General features: G+C 51.0%; 2 protein-coding genes across 6 annotated transcripts in view; both read left to right on the top strand.

Annotated features, from left to right (window-relative positions):
* The window catches only part of TMEM205 (transmembrane protein 205), a 4,191-nt gene extending 2,534 nt beyond the window's left edge, over nt 1-1,657 (top strand). For all 4 annotated transcript variants that reach the window (XM_017869465.1, XM_017869462.1, XM_017869463.1 and 1 more), the window contains exon 4: nt 1,313-1,657. In XM_017869465.1, coding sequence (XP_017724954.1) covers nt 1,313-1,618 — 306 coding nt within the window. In that variant the 3' untranslated portion in view covers nt 1,619-1,657. The remainder of the gene's footprint in view (nt 1-1,312) is intronic.
* Nucleotides 1,658-4,657: 3,000 nt separating this feature from the next.
* Nucleotides 4,658-18,999, top strand: RAB3D (RAB3D, member RAS oncogene family). 2 transcript variants are annotated; one of them, XM_017869466.1, is made up of 5 exons: nt 4,658-4,857; nt 6,857-7,145; nt 8,986-9,104; nt 9,198-9,322; nt 18,247-18,999. In XM_017869466.1, the coding sequence occupies exons 2-5, from the start codon at nt 6,918-6,920 to the stop codon at nt 18,432-18,434; spliced, it is 660 nt and encodes a 219-aa protein (XP_017724955.1). In that variant the 5' UTR covers nt 4,658-4,857; nt 6,857-6,917; the 3' UTR covers nt 18,435-18,999. The 2 variants fall into 2 exon arrangements, with proteins under 2 accessions (XP_017724955.1, XP_017724956.1); XM_017869467.1 differs by having other exon boundaries at nt 4,679-4,853.
* Nucleotides 19,000-23,323: the final 4,324 nt, after the last annotated feature.

The raw sequence follows: 23,323 nt of genomic DNA on the forward strand, positions 1-23,323 counted from the left end.
GACCTTGTGATCCGCCCGTCTCGGCCTCCCAAAGTGCTGGGATTACAGGCTTGAGCCACCGCGCCCGGCCCTTTTCTTTCTTTTATTTATTTATTTTAATGAAACAGGCTCAGAAGTTACTTAAAAAATACTTTAAAAAATGGAGATGGAATTATAGCAATCTGAGAATGGCAAAAACATTTTTCTTAATTTAAAAAAATAGGGAGACTGGGTGCGGTGGCTTATGCCTGTAATCCCAGCACTTTGGGAGGCCGAGGTGGGCGGATCACGAGGTCAGGAGATCGAGACCATCCTGGCCAACATGGTGAAACCCTGTCTTTACTAAGTAAACTACAAAAATTAGCTGGATGGCGTGCACCTGTAATCCCAGCTATTTGGGAAGCTGAGGCAGGAAAATCACTTGAACCCGGGAAGCGGAGATTGCAGTGAACCGAGGTCACGCCATTGCACTCCAACCTGGGCAACAAGAGTGAAACTCAGTCTGAAAAAAAAAAAGAGATGAGGGTCTTGCTGTGTTGTTGTTCAGGCTGGTCTTGAACTCCTGGCCTCAAGTGATGCTCCCACCCCTATCTCTAAAAGCACGGGGATTACAGATTACAGGCTTGAGCCACCATGCCTGCCTTCAAAGACTTTTTATTTTGTTTTGTTTTTGAGACAGGGTCTTGTTCTGTCATCCAGGTTGCAGTGCAGTGGTGCAATCTCGGCTCACTGCAACCTCTCCCTCCCGGGTTCAAGCAATTCTCATGCCTCAGCCTCCTGAGTAGTTGGGATTACAGGGGGACAGCCCTCACACCTGGCTCATTTTTGTATTTTTAGTAGAGATGGGGTTTTGCCCATGTTGCCCAGACTGGTCTTGAACTCCTGGCCTCAAGTGATCCACCCACCTCAGCCTCCCAAAGCGCTGGGACTATAGGCATGAGCCACTGTGCCCAGCCACTCAAAGACTTTTTATTCACTCTCTGTGGGTCCAATGTCAGCTTCTGGGGTCTGGGCTGTGGCCACTGAGGAAAGAGATCCTGGCCTGGGGACTTCCAGTCTGAGTATCAGAAGAGAGGAGGCTCGGGAGGTTTTGGGGGGAATAGAGGAGGTGGGGATAGAGCTTTTCCTTCAGAGCTACCAGTTTCAGAGTAGAAGAGCTGGAACTCTGCTTTGGGTCCCTCAATCTGGGTTCAAGGAAAGAGGGGAGGCAGGCTTTTGATCCAGTGCTGTCCCCACCCCCACCCCTGTGCTGTTGAGGATACAGAAAGGCCCTCCCTAGGGCCCGTCTGGCCTCCCAGGCATGGCTCACCTTCTCTTCTGCTGTCCCTGCCAGCTTTACCTGCTGTTCCTGAGCCTCATGCTGGCCACTGTCAACGCCCGCTGGCTGGAGCCCCGCACCACAGCTGCCATGTGGGCCCTGCAAACTGTGGAGAAGGAGCGAGGCCTGGGTGGGGAGGTACCAGGCAGCCACCAGGGTCCCGATCCCTACCGCCAGCTGCGAGAGAAGGACCCCAAATACAGTGCTCTCCGCCAGAATTTCTTCCGCTACCATGGGCTGTCCTCTCTTTGCAATCTGGGCTGCGTCCTGAGCAATGGGCTCTGTCTCGCCGGCCTTGCCCTGGAAATAAGGAGCCTCTAGCATGGGCCCTGCATGCTAATAAATGCTTCTTCAGAAATGGCTGCTGTCTTTTTTTTACCCCCACCTCCATGAGAAGCAGGGGGAGGGGGAGGCAAGGGTAGAGCCAGGGGCCTCAGTTTCCCCATTCATGAAGCATCATGATTTGGAGTGTCGGCCATTTTAGCCTGTAAGCCTCTCCTATAATGATGCCCACTTATTGAGCACCTGCTGTATACCAGACATGTTGTTAACCACTGACATATCATGTATCATTTGTTTTGTTTTGTTTTGAGATGGAGTTTCACTCTTGTTGCCCAGGCTGGAGTGCAATGGTACGATCTCAGCTCACTGCAACCTCTGCCTCTGGGTTCAAGTGATTCTCCTGCCTCAGCCTCCTGAGTAGCTGGGATTACAGGCATGTGCCACCACGCCTGGCTAATTTTTCGTATTTTTACTAGAGACTGGGTTTCTCCATGTTGGTAAGGCTGGTCTTGAACTCCCAACCTCAGGTGATCCGCCCACCTTGGCCTCTCAAAGTGCTAGGATTACAGGCATGAGCCACCGCGCCCGGCTGTTTTGTCTTTTTTTTTGAGAGTCTCACTCTGTTGCCCAGATTGGAGTGCAATGGCGCAATCTCGGCTCACTGCAACCTCCGCCTCCCAGATTCAAGCGATTATTCTGCCTCAGCTTCCAGAGTAGCTGGGATTACAGACACCTGCCACCACACCCAGCTAATTTTTGTATTTTTAGTAGAGACGGAGTTTCATTCACCATGCTGGCCAGGCTGGCTTTGAATTCACAACCTCAGGCCATCTGCCCACTTCGACCTCCCAAAGGGCTGAGATTACAGGCGTGAGCCACTGCGCCCAGCCTGTTTTGTTTTGTTTTTGACAGGGTCTGGCGCTGTCACTCAAGCTGGAGTGAAGTGGCATGATGATACCTCACTGCAGCCTCCAACTCCTGGACTCAAGCAATCCTCCCACCTCAGCCTCCAAAGTAGCTGGGACTACAGGCACATGCCACCAGGTCCAGATGGTTCTGATCCTAGAGGACAATCATATTTCCCACCCTACTGACATTGGGGATGGCCATGTGACTTGCTTTGGCCAATGAAATGTGAGCAGAGGTGGCATGTGTCCCTTCCAAGGAGAAGTGTTACAAAACAGTGCATAATTTGCTTCATTTTCCCTTCACAAAACAACCATCATGGGAACCAAACCTTAGGCCATGAAGTCTTTGGGGGTGCTTGTTACTAAGCATAACCCAGCTCTTCCTAACTAATGCACTTCATCCCCATTAATCCATGTGGCAAGCTCTTGAGGCAGCTACTTTTGTTCCCATGAGGCAGTAGGGGCTCAGAGAAGTTCAGCAAATTGAGTAAGGTGGAGTTGCTGGGACTCCAACATCAGCAAAGCCTGAGTATTTCACAAAGGGATCCAACCCACTTTAACTTTATTTAGAGATAAAGTCTCGCCCTGTCACCCAGGCTGGAGTGCAGTGGCACAATCATAACCTACTGAAGGCTCTCTCCCAGGCTCAAGCAATCCTTCTGCCTCAGCCTCCTCCGCCTCCTGGGCGGAGCCTGCGCAGAATCCAGGTGGCTGCAGGCTGCTGGTTCGCTGGCTGCAGGCCGGGGTCGCGGCCAGGGCCAGGCTGCAGCGAGTTCAAAGGCAGAACCCCTGCAGGCGGCGCCCCCTATGCGAGGTTGGTTACTCTTAGCTAAGACTACCTGTATGTGCCCCCATGGCCAGCTAATTTTTTTTCTTTTTGTGGACAGCTAATTTTCAAAATTTTTTTTGTAGAGTCGGGACCTCTATGTTGCCTAGGCTGGCCTTGAACTCCTGAGATAAAGCAATCCTCCTGCCTCAGCCTCCCAGGATTACAGGCATCAGACACCGTGCCCAACCTCATTTATTTTTTAATTATTATTATTTTTTGAGACAGAGTCTTGCTCTGTTGTTTAGGCTAGAGTGCAGTGGCACGATCTCGGCTCACCGCAACCTCCGCCTTCCGGGTTCAAGCGATTCTCCTGCCTCAGCGCCCCAAGTAACTAGAATTACAGGCATGCGCCACCATGCCCAGCTAATTTTGTATTTTTTAGTAGAGACAGGGTTTCTCCATGTTGGCCAGGCTAGTCTTGAACTCCTGACCTCGGGTGATCTGACCACCACCTCAGCCTCCCAAAGTGCTGGGATTACAGGTGTGAGCCACCGTGCCCAGCCCCTAATATTTGTATTTTTTTTTTTTTTTTTTTTTTTTTTAGTAGAGATGAGGTTTCACCATGTTGGCCAGGCTGATCTCAAACTCCTGACCTCAAGTGATCCGCCTGCCTCGGCCTCCCAAAGTGCTGGGATTACAGGCATAAGCCACCGCACCCAGCCCTCATTTATTTTTATTTATTTGAAACAGGGTCTTGCTCTGTTGCCCAGGCTGGAATGCTGTGGTGCAATCAAGGCTCACTGCAGCCTCCATCTCTCCAGCAATCCTCCCGCCTCAGCCTCCCGAGTAGCTGGGGTTCCAGACGCATGCCACCACACCTGGCTAATTTTTGTTATTTTTAGTAGAGATGAGGTCTCCTTACGATGCTCAGGCTGGTCTCAAACTCCTGGCCTCAAGTGATTCTCCTGCCTCGGCCTCCCAAACTGCTGTTATTACAGGCCACCACGCCTGGCCTAGTCTACTTTAAGGCCGGCGTTGCACTTGACAAATACTAACTCAGATCAGAATCCTCCCACAACTCTGTGAGGTTGGGTACTCTTGCTATGAGCTACTTGACAGATGTGGAAACTGAGGCTCAAAGAGGTTAAGTAACGCGTCCAAAGCCACAAGACTAGAACGTGGTGGAGCTGGGACTCGAACCAGGCCCCAGACTCCGTGCTTTTAACAGCCATGCGTATAGTAGGAGCTCTTTACACGCAGTTGGGAAAATGAGCTGTTGCTTGGCTAGGACGGGTTCTAGATGCTTGGTGCAGCTTCCAGCCCCTCCCACCCGCTTTCTGTAAGCCCCGCCCAAGACTCGGCCCGGCTCCGTCCTCCCCCATCCCCCGCTCCGGGAACGGCCCCTCCTCCGCCTCCTGGGCGGAGCCCGCGCGGGATCCGGGTGGCTGCAGGCTGCTGGCTTCGGCGGCTGCGGGGCCGGGGTCGCGGCCAGGGCCAGGCCGCAGCGAGTTCAAAGGCGGAATCCCTACGGGCGGCGCCCCTTACGCGAGGTCACCCCTGGGAAGGAGCGCAGCCTGCCCCGCCCCTCCGCATTCGAGTAGGTCTGTGGGGTACAGGGGTTTGGGAGGAGGGTAGGGGGCCTGGGGAACAAAGGCGGGGCTGCGGGGAACGCCTCTGCCCTCGCCCCCACCCAGCTGGGCACTTGGGAAGCGCTGATGGGGCGCGGGCGGGGCAGAGAGCCCAGCTGGGGACAGGCGTTGGGACCATATGGTGATGAGGGAAGCTCCTGAGTCCACCTGCATTGGCTCGGGCGCCCCGAATATAGTGAAGGGGGACAGAGGCGAGCCCTCCAGGGCCAGGCTTGAGGGAGGGTCGGCAGATGGTTAGAAAGAGGCGGGACCGACTGACACACAGGTGAGCTGAGGCTGGGGGAGGTGGGGCCCCCAGCCTTGCGGCCCTGCCCTGCGTGGGGAAAGGTTTCCTGCCTCTTCTCTTCCCCTCCTTAAACTCGTTCTCCTGGAACACGGGGTGGGGCCGGTTGGGTCCTCGTTTAAAATGGAAAAAAGCCCCAAAGGCGATTGAGAAATAGCTGTGCCAGGACTTTCTCTGCCTCTGCCCTGCCTGCATCCAGGCCTTCTGCAGCCTCTCTGTGCGGTTCCTGCAGCGGCCATAGACGGCTGGGGAAACTGAGGCCTGGGAGAGGTTATGAGGGTTGAGGGAGCATCATGGGCCGGGATGAAGCAGCATGTTGGAGTGTGGGCAGATTCAAGGAGCCTAGCTGTGCAACAGATTGCCTAGAAAGATCAGGGGTGGGCGGCAGTGGTCGTGGTGGTGGGGTTGTGTTAATTAAGTGACTGGGATGGTTTCCTTGGATATAAGGACTCTCAATCCTGCCTCCGTGGACTGGGGCTGGAGTGAGTCAGCCTTGGGCAGGAGACAGGCCCAGCCCCTTTGACAAATAGAAAATGGCAGTACCCATTTAGGGGGTAGAACTGGACTTTAAACCTGGGCCCTGTAGAAAACCCCTTCCCCTTGGAACTCAGAGAAGGGGCTGTATTTGGCATGAGTTAGGGGAGGGCAGGCGCCCCAGTGGCTGACACCTGCCAAAGTCAACACCCAACCCTTAGTCGGGGGCTCTCTCCAGCTTATCCAGCTGGCAGGTCCTCCCCTCCCCTCCCCACTCCAGCTTACACCTGGGCAACACCAGGTGGACATGCGGGGGCGAAGTCCACACCTGCGCCTTCTCCAGAATCTAGTTCTGCAGTGGCCAGAGCCCCTTACCCTCGGCCTTGCACTTGAACCCTTTGCTAGGCCTCTGGGTTTCCAGACAGGAAAGGTCTCCCCACCCTCCACCCCAATAAAGACTCAGTTACGCCACAGGGTGTGAAGATTAAACAGCAGTCACTTTTTTTGTGTCCTAGCTGTATACCAGGCACTGTCTGATGACCGTTATGTGTGTTAATACCTTCCCACTGGAAGGAACGTGACCCCCCGAGGATGGACTTTTTCTTGTCCTATTCATAGCTGGATCTCCACAGAGAACAGGGCCTGGCAGAGAGTAAGCATTTGTTGAATGAATAAAGAAACACATTTTAGGTCGGGCGCGGTGGCTCATGCCTGTAATCCTAGCACATTGGAAGGCTGAGGCAGGAGGACTGCTTGAGCAGAGGAGTTTGAAACCAGCATGGGCAACATAGTGAGACCCCATCTCTACATTTTTTTTTTTTCTTAATTAGCCTGATGTGGTGGCATGTCTGTAGTCCCAGCTACTTGGGAGGCTGAGGCAGGAGGATCGCTTGAGCCCAGGAGGTCAAGACTGCAGTGAGCTATGATCACGCCACTGCACTCCAGCCTCAGGCAACAGAGCAAGATCTTGTCTCTAAAAAAAGAGAAGAAAGAAACTCATTTTAGGCTCACAACTAACTACTCGTTCAGGAAGGGACTATGAGAAACATCCCATTTTGCAGAAGAGGACATTGAGGTCTAGAGGGGGCAAGCAATACATCCAGTATCACTTGGCCTCCAAGTGGCCGAGCTGAGATTTGAATCCAGGCCTGGTGCATCCACAGGAGCTGTTGTTGGTGTTTGATTCCCATGCAGGACGCCCGTCTCCTCTCCCTGAGGATTTCAGGTCGCCCTGTCCCGGGAGGCTAGTGCCAAGATGGCATCAGCTGGAGACCCCCCGGCAGGCCCACGGGATGCAGCAGATCAGAACTTCGACTATATGTTCAAACTACTACTGATCGGCAACAGCAGCGTGGGCAAGACTTCCTTCCTGTTCCGATATGCGGACGACTCCTTCACACCCGCCTTCGTCAGCACCGTGGGCATTGACTTCAAGGTCAAGACCGTCTACCGCCATGACAAGAGGATCAAGCTGCAGATCTGGGTAGACTGGGAGGCTAGCTGTGGGTTGGGGGTGGGGTCCCTTCAGGAAAGTTCACTGGAGGGTTTCTTTTTTTTTTTTTTGAGACGGAGAGTCTCACTCTGTTGCCCAGGCTGGAGGGCAGTGACGCGATCTCTGCTCACTGCAACCTCCATCTCCTGGGTTCGAGCAATTCTCTTGCCTTAACCTCCCGAGAAGCTGGGATTACAGGTGCCCACCACCACGCCCGGCTAATTTTCGTATTTTTAATAGAGGTGGGGTTTCACCATGTTGACCAGGCTGGTCTCAAACTCCTGACCTCAAGTGATCCACCGGCCTTGGCCTCCCAAAGTGCTGGATTACAGGCATGAGCCACGGCACCCAGCCTCATTGGACAGTTCTTCTGACTGTGGGGAGGGTTCTCAAGTGAAGGGAAATAGCCCAGAATTGGGATGTGCACTTGGGGTAGTTGTGAAGAGTACAGAGGAATTATCTACTAGGCGAATTTTTCAGGGTGAGGGGACATGCCCTGCCCTGGTTGGGGGGACTCTGAGGGAGACAGTATATATATATCTTTTTTTCTCCCTGGAGACGGAGTCTTGCTTTGTCGCCCAGGCTGGAGTACAATGGCACGATCTCGGCTCACTGCAACCTCTGCCCCCTGGGTTCAAGCGATTCTCCTGCCTCAGTCTCCCGAATAGCTGGGATTACAGGTGCACGCCACCACACTCAGCTACTTTTTTATACTTTTAATAGAGACGGGGTTTCACCTTGTTGGCCAGGCTGGTCTTGAACTCCTGACCTCGTGATCCACCCGCCTTGGCCTCCCAGAGTGCTGGGATTAGAGGCGTGAGCCACCGTGCCTGGTGGGAGACAGTATTATTCCTGGGGGTCTGATTGTGGAGATGATACTAACCTAAGACACGTTTGAAGTACTTGTGACACTAAGCGTGGTGGCTCATGCCTGTAATCCCAACACTTTGGGAGGCCAAGGTGGAGGATCACTTGAACCTGGCAGTTCCAGACCAGCCTGGACAACATAGCGAGATCTCATCTTTACCAAAACTTTAAACGTTAGCCCAGCCTGGTAGCTTCAGCCTGTAGTCTCAGCTATTTAGGAGGCTGAGGCGAGAGGATTGCTTGAGCCCAGGAGTTCGAGGCTGCAGTGAACTATGATTGCACCACTGCACTCCAGCGTGGATGACAGGGCATGACCCCATCTAGAAAGAAAGAGAGAGAGAGAGAGAAGGAAAGAAAGAAAAGAAAGAGAGAGAAGGAAAGAAAGAAAAGAAACAAAGAAATAAAGAGAAAGAGAAAGATCCCAGGTGCTGGTGACCAATGGGAAAGAGTTTTGGGTACCATCTCTTAGAGGGGACCCCTGGGACCCCCATTGAACCGGCCTGGTCTGCAGAGCCACACCCAGCCCCCTCTCCCAACTTAGCCACTGGTAGCAATCATCATGGTAGCGAGAGTACCAAGGTGTCCTGTCAAGATGGTACCATCTGGCCCAGTTGGTTCTTATTTGCAGTTGTTAAGTTGGTTCTTAGAGACGAGGTCAAAGGGGCTCATAAATCTATGAGAGGCCACTGAACCCTGAGACTTGGAACCCCTCAAGGGCAAGCAAGCCCAAGTCTCTCCCTCATCAGACTGGGGGGGTCCCTTAATAATGAATCCATGCCTCCCCTGTCAGACTGGGGTTGTGAGGGCAGGGTCTGTGTATTCTCCATCAGACCGGAGGTTACACAAGCAGGTCTGTGTCTCCCCCATAAGACTGGTGCTGTGAACACAGGGCAGTGGCCCTCTCAGACAGGGTTGGACTGGGAAACAGGTAGTTCCCAGCCAACTGTCACTGCCATTTGTCCAGGACACAGCGGGCCAGGAGCGCTACCGCACCATCACCACAGCCTACTACCGGGGAGCCATGGGCTTCCTGCTCATGTATGACGTCGCCAATCAGGAATCCTTTGCCGCCGTGCAGGACTGGTGAGTGGTTGCTGACCACAGACCCCTGATCTTTGCCCTCTCCTCTTATCCCTAACCCCCCCGGCTCATGGCTCACAACTGGTAACTCTGCAGGGCCACGCAAATCAAGACGTACTCCTGGGACAACGCCCAGGTCATCCTGGTGGGAAACAAGTGTGACCTGGAGGACGAACGTGTCGTGCCTGCCGAGGATGGCCGGAGGCTCGCCGATGACCTTGGTTAGTACCTAGCCTGGGCCACAGGCCCTGGGTCTCCCAGAACCAAACCCTCATCCCCATCCTCAGATTCAGGGTCCAACCCAGTCACTGACCCTTTGAGGATCTGCCCAGGAAAATACCCATGTGTATGCCACATGTCCCGTTTAATTGCAGGGTATCCATGCACAGGAACTCCCAGCAAAACCATTTCTGGAAATTGATCCTAGAGATATCCTCACCCATGTGGGATGTGGTGTGTGGAGTGTAGCAGTAGTATTAGTAGGAGTGAAACCTACAGATCCCCGCCAAGTGTCTCACAGTTGGAGAACCAAGTGGACATAAAGTATATTCACATGGTAGAATACTATGCAGCCGTGGAAAAGGATGGGGATGTTATTTATTTATTTATTTATTTATTTTATTATTTTTTTTTACTTTTTTTGAAATGGAGTCTCGCTCTGTTGCCCAGGCTGGAGTGCAGTGGCGCAATCTCAGATCACCGCAAGCTCCGCCTCCCAGGTTTATTTTGTTGAGACTCACTCTGTCACCCAGACTGGAGTGCAGCGGTGCAATATCAGCTCACTGCAGCCTCCACCTCCCAGGTTCAAGCAATTCTCCTGCTTCAGCCTCCCAAGTAGCTGGGACTACAGGCGTATGCCACCATGCCCAGCTAATTTTTTGTATTTTTAGTAAAGACAGGGTTTCACCGTGTTAGCCAGGATGGTCTCGATCTCCTGACCTCATGATCCGCCTGCCTCAGCCTCTCAGAGTGCTGGGATTTACAAGTGTGAGCCACCATGCCCGGCCTTTTTTAAATTTTGTGTAGAGGCATGGTCTTGCTATGTTGCCCAGGCTGGCCTCGAACTCTTGGCTTCAAGTGATCCTCCCTCCTCAGCTTCCCAAAGTGCTAGGATTGCAGGCAGGAGCCACCCCCCCGCCCGGCCAAGGGGATGTTTCTTTTTTTTTTTTTTCCTGAGACAGAGTCTCTGTCTGTCGCCCAGGCTGGAGTGTAGTGGCACGATCTCAGCTCGCTGCACGCTCCACCTCCTGGGTTCACGCCATTCTCCCGCCTCAGCCTCCTGAGCAGCTGGGATTACAGGCGCCCAGTAGAGACGGGGTTTCACCGTGTTAGGCAGGATGGTCTCGATCTCCTGACCTCGTGATCCGCCCGCCTCGGCCTCCCAAAGTGCTGAGATTATAGGCATGAGCCACCGCGGCTCTTTATGGTTTGTTTTTGTTTTTCTTTGAGATGGAATCTTACTGTGTCACCCAGGCTGGAGTGCAGTGGCATGATCTTGGCTCGCTGCAACCTCTACCTCCTGCATTCAAGTGATTCTCCTGCCTCAGCCTCCTGAGTATCTGGGATTACAGGTGCGCGCACCACACCTGACTCATTTTTGTATTTTCAGTAGAGATGATGTTTCGCCATGTTGGCCAGGCTGGTCTTGAACCCCTGACAGGTGATCTACCTGCCTCAGCCTCCCGAAGTGTTGGGATTACAGGCATGAGCCACGGTGCCCGGCTGTTCTTTATGTTTTGATATGGCAAGGTCTCTGGCTAAGCAGAAAGACCAAACAGCAGAATAGTAGATAAGATTTCTTCCTTTAGTCCAGGGGTCAGCAAACCTTTTCTTAAAGGGCCAGATAGTAAATATTTTTGGCCATACCGTCTCTGTGGCAACTACTCAACTCTGCATGACAGCAGCCACAGACAATGCATAAATGAATAGGTGTGACTGTTTGCCAATAAAACTTTATTTGTGGCCGGGCGTGGTGGCTCATACCTGAAATCCCAGCACTTTGGGATGTTGAGGCGGGCAGATCACCTGAGGCCAGGAGTTCTAGACCAGCCTGGCCAACATGGCGAAACCCTGTCTCTACTAAAATACACAAAATTAGCTGGGCTTGGTGGCAGACGCCTGTAATCCCAGCTACTTGGGAGGCTGAGGCAGAAGAATCACTTGAACCTGGGAGGTGGAGGCTGCAGTGAGCCGATACTGCACCTCTGCAGTCCAGCCTGGACGATGGAGGGAGACTCTGTCTCAAAAAAAAAAAAAAAAAAGAAGAAGAAGAAGAAAGAAAGTAATTGATGCTTGCAATCAGCTTTTAACCCCAGCCTTCCCATAAGCCCCATCCAAGCCAGCACCCTATGTGCAAAATTCAGAAGGCACAGGAAGAGACTAAGGCAGTAACTCACTCCCCACCTCCAGTTCTGGTCTCCCAGCTTCTCTGGTTCTTGTATCTCTTGCCAGAAATATCCTGAGCACCCACAGGCATTGACAATACATTGGCTACTTTTTTTGTTTTACAAAGATGTTCCCTGCTGTCTGTACCCTTTTCTGCACTTTCAATTTTTCTACTAAATAATATATCCTAGAAATCTTTTTCCATCAGCCCTAGAACTGGCTCATTCTTTTGCATGGCTGTGTACTATTCCATTTCATGTTTCCTTAACCTTTTCCTCTGTTGACAGCCATGGAGATTATTTCTAGCCTTTTCCTCTGACAAATGCAGCTGCAGCAATCATCTTTACATATATTTCTTTGGACACATGTGGCAAGAAATCTGTCAGCTTGATTAATAGATGTTCTTAACACCTTTTTTTTTTTTTTTTTTGAGATGAAGCCACTGCACCTGGTTGGTTTCTATAGGCCTGGCCTACACCTTTTTTTAAAAAAATAACTTTTGCCAGGAATGGTGGCATGTGCTTGTAATCCCAGCTACTCTAGAGACTGAATTGGGAGGATTGCTTGAGGCCAAGAATTTGAGACCAGCTTGGGCAATATAGTGAGACCCTGTCTGAAAAAAGGAAGAAAATAATAACTTTTGTGATAAAATGTTCAAATACTCCCGGCACATTGGGAGGGCAAGGTGGGTACATCACTCGAGCCCAGGAATTTGAGACCAGTCTGGGAAACATGGCAAACCCCATCTCTACAAAAAAATGCAAAAATTAGCTAGGCAGGGTGGCGCACACCTGTAGTCTCAGCTACTCAGGAGGCTGAGGTGGGAGGATCGCTTGAGCCTGGGAGATGGAGGTTGCATTGAACCAAGATTGCACCACTGTATGCCAGCCTGGGCGACGGAGCAAGACCTTATCTCAAAAAAAAAAAAAAAAAAAAAAAAATTAAATAAGAAATGTTTGGCCAGGTGTGGTGGCTAATACCTGTAATCCCAGCACTTTGGGAGGCTGAGGCAGGCAGATCGCCTGAGGTCAGGAGTTTGAGAACAACCTGACCAACATGGTGAAACCTCATCTCTACTAAAAATACAAAATTACCAGTCGTGGTGGCGCACGCCTGTAATCTCAGCTACTTGGGAGGCTGAGGGAGGAGAATCACTTGAACCCAGGAGGCAGAGGTTGCGTGAGCTGAGATCACGCCATTGCACTCCAGCCTGGGTAACAAGAGTGAAACTCCATCTAAAAAAATTTCAAATACATTCACAAGTAGAAAGGAATGTAAAATAGACTTTCATAAAACATTATTCAGCTTAATTAGATCTCAACATTTATTCAATCTTGAATCATCTATTCCCCCAAAATACTTTTCCTTTTTTTCCTAGAAAATTGAGAAACCCTTGACATTGAACCCTTGTATCTGTAAACACTTCGCTATGCAACTCCAGCCATTTTGTTTTTATTGTTTTTTAATTAATAGAGACAGAGCCTCACTCTTTCACCCAGGCTGGAGTATAGTGGTGTGATCCCACCACTTTAGGAGGCTGAGGAGGGAGGATTGCTTGAGCCCAGGAGTTGGAAACCAGCTTGGGCAACATAGTGAGACCCCAACTCTACAAAATAAGTTCAAGGCTCCCTGTAGCCTCGTACTCCTGGGCTCAAGCAATTCTGCTGCCTCAGCCTTTCAAGTAACTGGGACTACTAGTGTAAGCCAGCACACTGGCTAATTTTTTATTTTTAGTTTTTGTAGAGACGAGGTCTCACTATATTGCACAGGCTGGTCTTGAACTCCCAGGCTCAAGCAATTGGTCTGCCTCAGCCTCCCAACGTGTTGGGATGACAGGCATGAGCCATGGCACCTGGTTGGTTTTTACATTTTTAAGTGGTTAAAAAAAAAATAATATGACATGGGAAATTTATATGACATTCAAATTTGTATCTATAAATGAAGTTTTTCTGAGACACAGCCATACCCTTTTCTTAAAAAATTTTTTTTACATGGAGTCTCGCTCTTATCGCCCAGGCTGGAGTGCAGTGGTGCGATTTTGGCTCACTACAACCTCCACCTCACCAGTTCAAGCGATTCTCCTACCTCAGCCTCCTGAGTAGCTGGGATTACAGGCGCACACCACCACGCCTGGCTAATTTTTGTATCTTTAGTAGAGATGGGGTTTCACCATACTGGCCAGGCTGGTCTGGAACTCCTGACCTCGGGTGATCCAGCCGCCTCGACCTCCCAACCATTTATTTTTTTAATTTATTTTTTATTTTGTTGAGACAAGGTCCCTGTCTGGTGCTCAGGCTGGAGTGCAGTGGCACGATCATAGCTCAATGAGCCTCCATCTCCTGGGCTCAAGCGATCTTCCCATCTCAGCCTCCCAAGTACCTGGGACTCCAGGTGTACTCCACCACACCTGCCTAATTAAAAAAAAAAAATCTTTTTTGACAGGCACAGTGGCTCACGCCTGTAATCCTAGCACTTTGGGAGGCCAAGGCGGGTATATCACAAGGTCAGAAGATCGAGACCACCCTGGTCAACATGGTGAAACCCCATCTGTACTAAAAATACAAAAAAATTAGCCGGGTGTGGTGGTACACACCTGTAATCTCAGCTACTCAGGAGGCTGAGGCAGGAGAATCGCTTGAACCCGGGAGGCGGAGCTTGCAGTGAGCTGAGATCGCGCCACTGTACTCCAGCCTGGGTGACAGAGCGAGACTCCCTCTCAAAAAAACAAAAAAAAAAATTTACCATTTGGCCCTTCACAGAGGAGGTTTGCTGACCTCTGAACTATCCCTTTTGCCTTTTATTCTTGCCATTGCTTTGTTGGAGAAACTGGGTCTTTGTTCTGTGGGGCAGGGTCCTGGATCCCCAGTTAGCCTGGAAGTGGTAAAATTAGTTATGTCCACCATGGGCTGAAATACTTGGAAGTGTTTCCCACACCTACTTACAGATTATATCTGGGGTCTCAGGGTAAAGGGAGATTCTCACTTTCTGTTATTATGTTTAAAATATTGGAGTACAGGCCGGGTTCGGTGGCTCACGCCTATAATCCCAGCACTTTGGGAGGCTGAGGTGGGCAGATCACTTGATGTCAGGAGTTCGAGACCAGCCTGGCCAACATGGTAAAACCCCATCTCTACCAAAAATACAAAAATTAGCTGGGTGTGGTGGCACGTGCCTATAATCCCAGCTACTTGGAAAGCTGAGGTATGAGAATCATTTGAACCTGGGAGGCAGAGGTGGCAATGAGCCGAAGTCGCACCACTGCACTCCAGCCTGGGTGATGGAGTGAGCCTGTATCACACACACACACATACACACACACACACACACACACACAAGATTGGAGTACAAAGCAGGAGACAGGATTTGATCCCAATTTTTTTTTTCTTTTCTTTTTTTTTGAGATGGAGTTTCGCCCTTGTTGCCCAGACTGGAATGCAATGGCACAATCTCAGCTCACTGCAACCTCCACCTCCCAGGTTCAAGCAATTCTCCTGCCTCAGCCTCCCGAATAGCTGGGACTATAGATGCCCACCACCACGCCCGGCTAATTTTTTGTATTTTTAGTGGAGATGGGATTTCACCATGTTAGCCAGGATGGTCTCAATCTCCTGACCTCGTGATCTGCCCGCCTCGGCCTCCCAAAATGCTGGGATTACAGGCATGAGCCACTGCGTGCGGCCAACTTTTTTTTTTTTTTTTTGAGATAGCATCTTGTTCTGTCACCCAGGCTGGAGTGCAATGGCGTAATCTCGGCTCACTGCAACCTCCACCTCCCAGGTTCAAGTGATCCTCCTGCTTCAGTCTCCTCAGTAGCTGGGATCACAGGTGTGCACCACCATAGCCCGCTAATTTTTGCATTTTAGTAGAGACGGGGTTTCATCACGTTGGCCAGCCTAGTCTCGATTGCCAGACCTCAAGTGATCTGCTCATCTTGGCCTCCCAAAATGCTGGTATTACAGGCGTGAACCACCATGCCCGGCCTTAATTTTTTTTTTTTTTTGAGACAGAGTCTCGCTCTGTCACCCAGGCTGGAGTGCAGTGGCGTGATCTCGGCTTACTGCAAACTCTGCCTCCTGGGTTTACCCCATTCTCCTGCCTCAGCCTCCCGAGTAGCTGGGACTACAGGTGCCCGCCACCTTGCCTGGCTACTTTTTTGTATTTTTTAGTAGAGACGGGGTTTCACCGTGTTAGCCAGGATGGTCTAGATCTCCTGACCTCGTGATCCGCCCGTCTCGGCCTCCCAAAGTGCTGGGATTACAGGCTTGAGCCACCGCGCCTGGCCTTAATTTTTATATTTTCTTTAGAGACTGGGTCTTGCTGTATTGCCCAGGCTGGTCTCAAACTTCTGAGCTCAGGTGATCCACCTGCCTCAGTCTCCCAAAGTACTGAGATTATAGGCTGTCTCAATACTTTTCTGTAGTTTCTAGTTTCTACAGTAAATTTCTCTTATTGAATAACATCAAAAAAAATTTTTTTTTTCCTTTTTAAACTTTTTATTTATTTTAGAGACAGGGTCTCCCTGTGATACCCAGGCTGGTCTTGAACTCCTGGGTTCAAGTAATTCTCCTGCCTTGGCCTCCTGAGTAGTTGGGACTTCAGGCGCATACCACCAAGCCTGGTTAATATCAGAAAAATAAGCCGGGCGCGGTGGTTCATGCCCATAATCCCAGCACTTTGGGAAGCTGAGGCGGGCAGATCATCTGAGGTCAGGAGTTCGATACCAGCCTGGCCAAAATGGTGAAACCCGTCTCTACTGAAAATACAAAAATTAGCCGGGCATGGTGGTGCACACCTGCAGTCCCAGCTCCCTGGGAGGCTGAAGCAGGAGAATCGCTTGAACCCGGGAGGCGGAGGTTGCCGTGAGCCGAGATCACACCATTGTACTCCAGCCTGGGCAACAAGAGCGAAACTCCATCTCAACAAAAAGAAAAATAAAGAACACAGATTGTATGAGGCAAGGCCACATGTGGATAAGGAAACACCAAGTCTGCCCAGGAAGACAGTGGGATGGCTTTGATATCTGTAGGCTCACAGTAGGAGATCGAAGTTAATGTCCTGCCACTGCTATTCATTCATTTACCCACTCATTCATTCAACCATTCAGCAGACAGTTTCTAAGCACCCTCTCCATTTCAGGCACTGGGTGCAGCCATGGGCGGAAATCCTGCCTGCCTGGAGCTGGCTTTCTAGTAGCGGAGATAGATAATACACAGATAATTACATACCTAACTCATTATGATTCCATTTTTATAGTGCAGTATGACACACAGAGAAGACAGACCCACTTAACCCTTGGCCACGTGTAATGTGGCAGGCTTTTGTCTGAATTCCTGGCTTACCTTAGTGATGTGGCAGGTGGGGCTGCCTGGAGATTCAGGGACAGCTCCTCTCAGGCAGACCCTCAGGCAGCCTTAAAAGGATGCAGGAGGCTCAGCGTGGTGGCTCACGCTGATAAACCCAGCACTTTGGGAGGCCTAGGCGGGAGGATTGCTCCAGGCCAGCAGTTCAAGACCAGCCTGCACAACATAGTGAGACCCCCACCTCTACAAAATAAAAAATTTTTAAATTAGCCGGGTGTGGTGGGGTGCACCTGTAGCCCCAGGGGGCCAAAGCGGGAGGATTGCTTGAGCCCAGAAGGTTGAGGCTGCAATGAGCCATGTTCACACCACTACGCTCTGGCCTGGGCAATAGAAAGAGACAGTTTCTCTTTAAAAAAAAAAAAAAAAAAAAAGGCAGTGAAAAATGTGACTTGATGGGTCTCCTGACCATGCCTTTCTGTGCAGCAGAGATTGGGTGGAAGGCGAGCTACAGCCACCTGTGGGTACTGCCATGGCCGCTGGGCAGCAGAACTCTTCATGTACCCTCCCACCTACACTCTTGCAGCCACTGCCTTGTGACAGAGAGATTCTTACGATGGTCCAGACCGTGGCTGTAGCCGCGGGGTTTCGTTTTGTTGTTTTTGAGACAGGGTCTTGCTCCATCACCCAGGCTGGTGTGCAGTGAAGTGATCATGGCTCACTGCAGCCTTGACCTCCTGGGCTCAAACCCTTCTCCTGCCTCAGCCTTCCGAGTAGCTGAGACTGCAGGTAAACACCACCATGCCCATCTATTTTTTATTTATTTTAAATAGAGTCTCACTCTGTCGCCCAGGCTGGAGCGCAGTGGCGTGATCTCAGCTCACTGTAACCTCTGCCTCCCAGATTCGAGCAATTCTCCTGCCTCAGCCTCCCGAGTAGCTGGGATTACAGACGCGTGCTACCACGTCCAGCTAATTTTTTGTATTTTTCATAGAGACGGGTTTTCATCATGTTGGTCAGGCTGGTCTTGAACTCCTGACCTCAAATGATCCGCCCGCCTCGGCCTCCCAAAGTGCTGGGATTACAGGCGTGAGCCACCTCACCTGGCCGCCTGTCTACTTTTTAAAAAAATTTATTGTGGAGACAGGGCCTTGCTCTGTTGCCCAGGCTGGTCTTGAACTCCTGGCCTCAAGTGATCCTCCCACCGTAGCTTCTCTTAGTGCTAGGATTACAGGCATAAGCCCCTGCGCCTGGCCTGCCACAGATTTTTATCATTGATGGGATCATTGTTCCCATTTTACAGATGAGCAAACTGAGGCTTGGAGCAGCAAAGGCACACGGCCAAGGTCCCAAAGCAGGATAAAGAGCAGAACTAGGCTTAGAAGCCAGGTTTCTGTGATGCCACAGCTGAGACTCTGCCCCTCGGGGGTCTTACAAGTGTTCCCACCTTAACATTCATCCAGGTTTCGAGTTCTTTGAAGCCAGCGCCAAGGAGAACATCAATGTGAAGCAGGTCTTCGAGCGCCTGGTGGATGTCATCTGCGAGAAGATGAACGAGTCCCTGGAACCCAGCTCTAGCTCAGGCAGCAACGGGAAAGGCCCGGCCGTGGGGGATGCTCCAGCCCCCCAGCCCAGCAGCTGCAGCTGCTAGAGATGGCCCCCAACCCCTACCCACCCCTCTCCTGCCTCGGCAGGGACTGTGATTGAGGCATGAGCCACAATGGTTATCTCCAAGCTCAGGGCACTCCCTTCCCTTCTGTCAACTGCCCCCCGACTCCTGCATGGCTCGCTCTTTCACGATGTCGCCGTGGCTGCCAGGTTGCTCAGGCAGCCCCGGTGAGAGGCTACAGACCATGGGGACTCAGCTCTGCATGGCAGACAGGGGCCCGGGGACATTGACGTGCATGAGCTTGCTGCTTTCCAGGGTGTGTTAAGGAGGGTGGCCATGGGCGACACGTCCCACTCTGTCTGATGGAGGGCATCCGTGGTGCCTTCTAGCTTAGAACCATTTTCCAGGTCTCTTCTGGGTTGGGCAGGACTGATATTTCCAAGCTGGTGGAAGATGGTTCATCTTCTTCCTCGCACAGTGTGGGTTCTTGGAGTTCATCCAGGGAAGGCGGCGCCTCTTTCTCAGGTCCTGCAGGCTGGTCTCTGAGCCTGCCCCCATGAACCTTCTGGATTCCAAGGTGGGATGGTGGTTTTTTTTTTTTTTTTTTTTTTTTTTTTTGAGACGCGAGTCTCGCTCTGTCACCCAGGCTGGAGTGCAGTGGCCGGACCTCAGCTCACTGCAAGCTCCGCCTCCTGGGTTTACGCCATTCTCCTGCCTCAGCCTCCGAAGTAGCTGGGACTACAGGCGCCCGCCACCTCGCCCGGCTAGTTTTTTGTATTTTAGTAGAGACGGGGTTTCACCATGTTAGCCAGGATGGTCTCGATCTCCTGACCTCGTGATCCACCCGTCTCGGCCTCCCAAAGTGCTGGGATTACAGGCTTGAGCCACCGCGCCCGGCCGGATGGTGGTTTTGACCCCTGCAGACCCTCTACTTACAAAAAGCAGCATTAAAGCGGCCTTTCCCCATTGTAGAAGGGACAAGGACTCAGATCCCCTCAACATCCCAGCTTCAGGGACCCCAGAAGTGCCTTCCAAACTTCCCCCAAGAGCCACATCACCCACGACCCTGCCACTGTTTTTGCTGTGTCACCGCATCTCTGATCCTGAATTGAATTCTGGAACTATGGACCACATTAGACAGGGCAGAGATTCGCCCAACCCCTAGCACTCCGACTCTGGGCTTTCGGCCAGAAGTTAATTCACCTCAGAGCCAGGAGCCTGGGCCCTCCCTCCTAGGCCCTGTTTAGCTGGTTGTGTTTTAAGCAAGTTCTTGCCCAATCATACATCCTGCTAGAAAAGGAAATGAAGCAACGTTCTCAGCCACCGCAGGCAGTTGTCGGCAACTTTCTGATGTATGCACCTGGGCTCCTCCGACTTGAGGGAGGCCCTTCCACACCCAATGCCCATTTCCAATCCTTGTCAGCGGCAGGGCCCAGGGATGTAACAATTTTTTTTTTTTTTTTGAGACAGAGTCTCACTCTGTTGCCCAGGCTGGAGTGCAGTGGCCAGATCTCAGCTCACTGCAAGCTCCGCTTCCCGAGTTTATGCCATTCTTCTGCCTCTGCCTCCCAAGTAGCTGGGACTACAGGCGCCTGCCACCTCACCTGGCTAGTTTTTTGTATTTTTTTTTTTTTAGTAGAGACGGGGTTTCACTGTGTTAGCCAGGATGGTCTCGATCTCCTGACCTCGTGATCTGCCCGTCTCGGCCTCCCAAAGTGCTGGGATTACAGGCTTGAGCCACCGCACCCGGCCAACAGTTTTTGCTAATGGAGGAGTCACTTCTTTTTTTTTCTTTTTGAGATGGTCTCGCTCTGTCACCCAGGCTGGAGTGCAGTGGTGCAATCACAGCTCACCACAGCCTCAAACTAGGGGTCACTTCTAAGGGATGCTGGGGGTTGGGCAGAAGGGGTGAGGAGGTAGGACTGAGTAACTTGCTGTCACCGCTTGTACTTTGTAGATAGCCTGAGAGCGGCAGGCCCTTATGTGAATGGCGGGGATGGGCTGTGATCAGTGCCGGGGAGTCCCTGAAGCTGGGGTCCCCACCTCTGGGGGCTTCTGCTCAGAGGTTATGTGTGCAGTTTGAAGATTTACATCTTGACCTCCAGTTAAGAGGCACTTTCTGCCCATCAGATTCCAAACTCCAGGGGCGCAGCACCTTTTCTTAGCTCCCAAACACCAACCAACACCCCTTAACAGGACCAGCACTGTTAGGATGGCTAAGCGGATGTTTTATGTTCCCACCTCCCTGACTCTGTTTCAGAGGCTGTGTCTGCTCTGCCAGCCCCTGCAGCCAAAATGACTTCCTGCAGCTTTCATGAGCTCAGACTCTTCCCTGGGGTATGTGTGAGGGGAAAAGACTGGTTCAAGTTTAGATTTATTTCTAGGGAGCCCCAGTTACTTCATACCAGAGGCTACCCTTAGAACTTTGGAGTGAGGGTATCTTTTTTGTTGTTGTTGAGACAGAGTCTTGCTCTATTGCCCAGGCTGGAGTGCCATGGCACAATCTCAGCTCACTGCAACCTCCATCTCCAGGGTTCAAGCGATTCTCCTGCCTCAGCCTCCCAAGTAGCTGGAATTACAGGCACATGCCACCATACCCGGCTAATTTTTGTATTTTTAGTAGAGAAAGGGTTTCACCATGTTGGTGAGGCTGGTCTCAAACTGATTTCAAGTGATCCATTTCCTTTGGCCTCCCAAAGCACTGGGATTACAGGCGTGAACCATCACACCCAGCCGAGGGTATCTTTATACTAGCAAATTAGATGACTGAGGTGAAATGGACAAATCCTATAAACACACAGTGAGGGTATCTGAGTATGTGGGCGGGAGTCAAAAATTTTTAGTTGGTTTAACACTAAAGTCAAACTAAAGCAGCTTCAAAAAGACTTCTTAAGATGCAATATGGCCTGCTGAGGTTTTTGTTTGTTTGTTTGTTTGGAAGATGGAGAGTTGCTCTGTCGCCCAGGCTGGAGGGTAGTGGCATGATCTCGGCTCACTGCAACTTCCACCTCCTGGATTCAAGCGATTCTCCTGTCTCAGCCTCCTGAGTAGCTGGGACTATAGGCACCTGCCACCACGCCTGGCTAAATTTTGCATTTTTGGTAGAGATAGGGTTTCACCTTGTTGGCCAGGCTGGTTTTGTTGGCCAATTGTCTCTAAACTGCTGTCAAAAAAAGGAATGGATGAGATTGTCTTGAATAGGGCGGAGCTAACTTAAAATCGCCTGCGTGACAAGAAACAGCTTTGACTGCCTCTTACTCCTGACCTGGCCTAAGCTTTCTGTTTACATAAGATTTTTCAAGAGTTCAACTTCAAGTAGCAGCCAAGAGAGCTGCTTCTGTATTCTCTCAAAGACTGGGAATAATATGGGAATATTTGTTTCTTCTCAAAATCAGGCAAATGTTACATTGAATGATTTTGGGGGTGAGGTTTAATTGGAAATGGTCCCTGGGGACTGAAAACTGATGTTTTTGCAGATTACCTCAGGGGAACGGAGGTTTTCTGAGTTTACAGACACATTAAACCAAAGGCCGTGGGAAAATCCCTCTCCAGCTCCAGGGGATTGAAGTCAGGATCACCCACTAACCAGTGCCTTCCTTCTTAACATTCACTTTTAGCAGCTTGTGTTTACATGGGCAGTGTTGATGGGAAATTGCCATGACCACAGCGGTTTGGAGTTCCGTTTTTTTTTTTTTTTTTTTCTCCTCCTTTTTGCGGGGACTGGGGGACTCCTCCCAAGATCACATTTTAGCATCTTTCTCGCCTACTTCATTTAGAAAAGCAAAGGGTGAAATGTGGTCTCAGTGTTAACACGATAATTCCGCTACTGGCTCCTCCCTGACGATTCTGAAATACACTACTGAACGAGCTCTGGCTGGTCCTTTCTATCCTGGATGTGGTTCTTCTGTGTAGCAATTCCTTGATGTCCAGTTTGGAAAGATGTACTCTTTTTCTCCACAAGAAAAAATTAAATCCGTCATGCCCAAAATGTAGTCGGTGCTTTTATTTCCATTAGTGAAGTGCATTTCTGGGAAAGGGGGGTTGATTTGCAACTAAGCAGATGTCAGTCAAGCGCCCTTCAAGACACAGCAGAAAGCTCACCGGGCCTGGGGCTGCCTCTCACTAGGCCCCACGGCCACCACCTTGACCTTGGAAAGCTCTGTTATATGGGAGGTAGGGAGGACACTTTCCCTCAGCTACTTCTGGTAAAAAGGTCAATTCTCCCCACAGCAGCAAGAGGGCCCCTGTGAACACCTGAGTCAGAGCACAGCCCTCCTCTGCTTAGAACATTCAATGGCTCCCGCCTTACTTGGAGTAAATGCCGAAGTCCTTCCTGTGGCCCCCCAGGACCCTGCATGATCTGACTCATCACTTCCCCACCCTCCTCCATCTCTCCACTTGCCTCCCCACGCTTGCTCCCCTCCAGCCACATTGGCGTATTTGCTATCTGAACATACCAGGCCCCTGCCCCAAGGCCTTTGCACAGGATGCTCCCCCTGCCTCTGCCTGGATGGCCCTTACCCCAGGTAGTCACAGTTGATATGTTTTGGCTTTGTGTCCCCACCCAAATCTCACTTTGAATTGTAATCCCCATAAACCCCACGTTTCAAGGGAGAGACCAGGTGGAGGTCATTGAGTCATGGGGTTGGTTCCCCCATGCTGTTCTCCCGATAGCAAGTGAGTTCTCGCGATATCTGATGGTTTTATAAGGGGTTCTTCCGCCTTCTCGCGGCTCTTCTCCGTCCTGCCACCTTGTGAAGAAGGTGTCTGGCTTCCGTTATAATTGTAAGTTTCCTGAGGCCTCCCCAGCCATGCTGAACTGTGAGTTAATTAAACCTCTTTCCTTTTTTTTTTTTTTTTTTTGAGACGGAGTCTCGCTCTGTCACCCAGTCTGTAGTGCAGTGGCCGGATCTCAGCTCACTGCAAGCTCC

The sequence above is a fragment of the Rhinopithecus bieti genome, unplaced genomic scaffold (assembly GCF_001698545.2).
Source record: "Rhinopithecus bieti isolate Rb0 unplaced genomic scaffold, ASM169854v2 scaffold_5025, whole genome shotgun sequence".
Lineage (NCBI taxonomy): Eukaryota > Metazoa > Chordata > Mammalia > Primates > Cercopithecidae > Rhinopithecus > Rhinopithecus bieti.